Consider the following 1,101-nt stretch of genomic DNA (forward strand, 5'->3'; position numbering starts at 1 on the left):
CCAAGAGCTTGTAACACTCCAAAGAGAAAGGACAAATTTTAAATCACATCATATGACCCCTTTAAAATAATCAGAAACTTTTTTCCCCCAGTTCATGCGATGTAAATTTACAGCCAATCACAATCCACCTGACTTTTAGAAGCTGGAGCATTTAAAGCGGCATATTACATAACTGCACAAGCTCAAAGTAAACCATACATTTTGGCCTATTGGTGCAGACGCTAATATAGTTATTTTTCTTTTTTGTATAATGCCAGATTTGTTTTCAAGGAACAGTTTAAAAAAAAATACACAATGGCTCATTAAAAATTTTGTTTTAATTCTGTTATTTCAGTCAAGAACGGCACCAGAACATAAGCTGTGGTTCTTTTTAATATTCGGTTCCAGCGCTTTAAAATAAATCATCCAAACTGCACTTGTATTTACAGAATCTTAGAGCTAACATGCCATCTTTTAGCACAGACCCCAATATGCTCCAATAAAGACCACAACATTTTGATAAAACAAAGTATTCAAAATATTCACAATACAAAAATACACAATATTTACAAGGGTGCACAATTCTGAGCAACAATGAAACACTTTGGCAGTGCACAGGTTTATAGACTTTTCCTTGCTGCAATATTTTCAAGGCACAATAGCCAGAGCGTTAGCCAGCATCTGAATGGCACAAAGAGGATCCACAATGTCCTTTAATTTGTCACGCCGTAGAACCCAGTCGGGAGCAAACCTGAGGGAAATCAGAAGGTTGATGGTATCAGTGTCTTCCCTACAACACAGACTATGGAAATTTTTTTTTATAGATAGTAGATAATTGCATACCTGGTCACAGGTTTTGATTTTCGAGGGGTGGCTTGGAGGAGGAAGCTTCCATTGAGAGAGGTGTTCATTTTCTGCTTGACTTTGTTTCTCTCAGCATCCATCCTGCACTTTCGAAGCGTAAGTCGGTAGGTGCTGCGAATGCGATCCAAAATCTTTGGAAGTTTTCGAACCTCCTGTTTGAACAGAACATTTACAAATGAATTGCTTTCATGACATTACAATTGCTACAGGTTCAAGACAAGTGGGGCTGTATTGATAGCACTTAAAAAAAAAAAAAAA

At 37.1% G+C, this 1,101-nt stretch overlaps 1 protein-coding gene across 1 annotated transcript in view; it reads right to left on the reverse strand.

Annotated features, from left to right (window-relative positions):
- Positions 1 to 278: 278 nt before the first annotated feature.
- LOC107578396 (abnormal spindle-like microcephaly-associated protein homolog) overlaps positions 279 to 1,101 on the reverse strand; it is a 1,345-nt gene continuing 522 nt past the window's right edge. The window contains exons 3-4 of the mRNA XM_016264356.1: positions 823 to 995; positions 279 to 730 (exon numbers count right to left, since the gene is read on the reverse strand). Of these exons, the coding sequence (XP_016119842.1) occupies positions 628 to 730; positions 823 to 995 (276 nt within the window). The 3' untranslated portion in view covers positions 279 to 627. The remainder of the gene's footprint in view (positions 731 to 822; positions 996 to 1,101) is intronic.

Source organism: Sinocyclocheilus grahami, unplaced genomic scaffold, assembly GCF_001515645.1.
Source record: "Sinocyclocheilus grahami isolate Dianchi unplaced genomic scaffold, SAMN03320097.WGS_v1.1 scaffold10041.1, whole genome shotgun sequence".
NCBI lineage: Eukaryota > Metazoa > Chordata > Actinopteri > Cypriniformes > Cyprinidae > Sinocyclocheilus > Sinocyclocheilus grahami.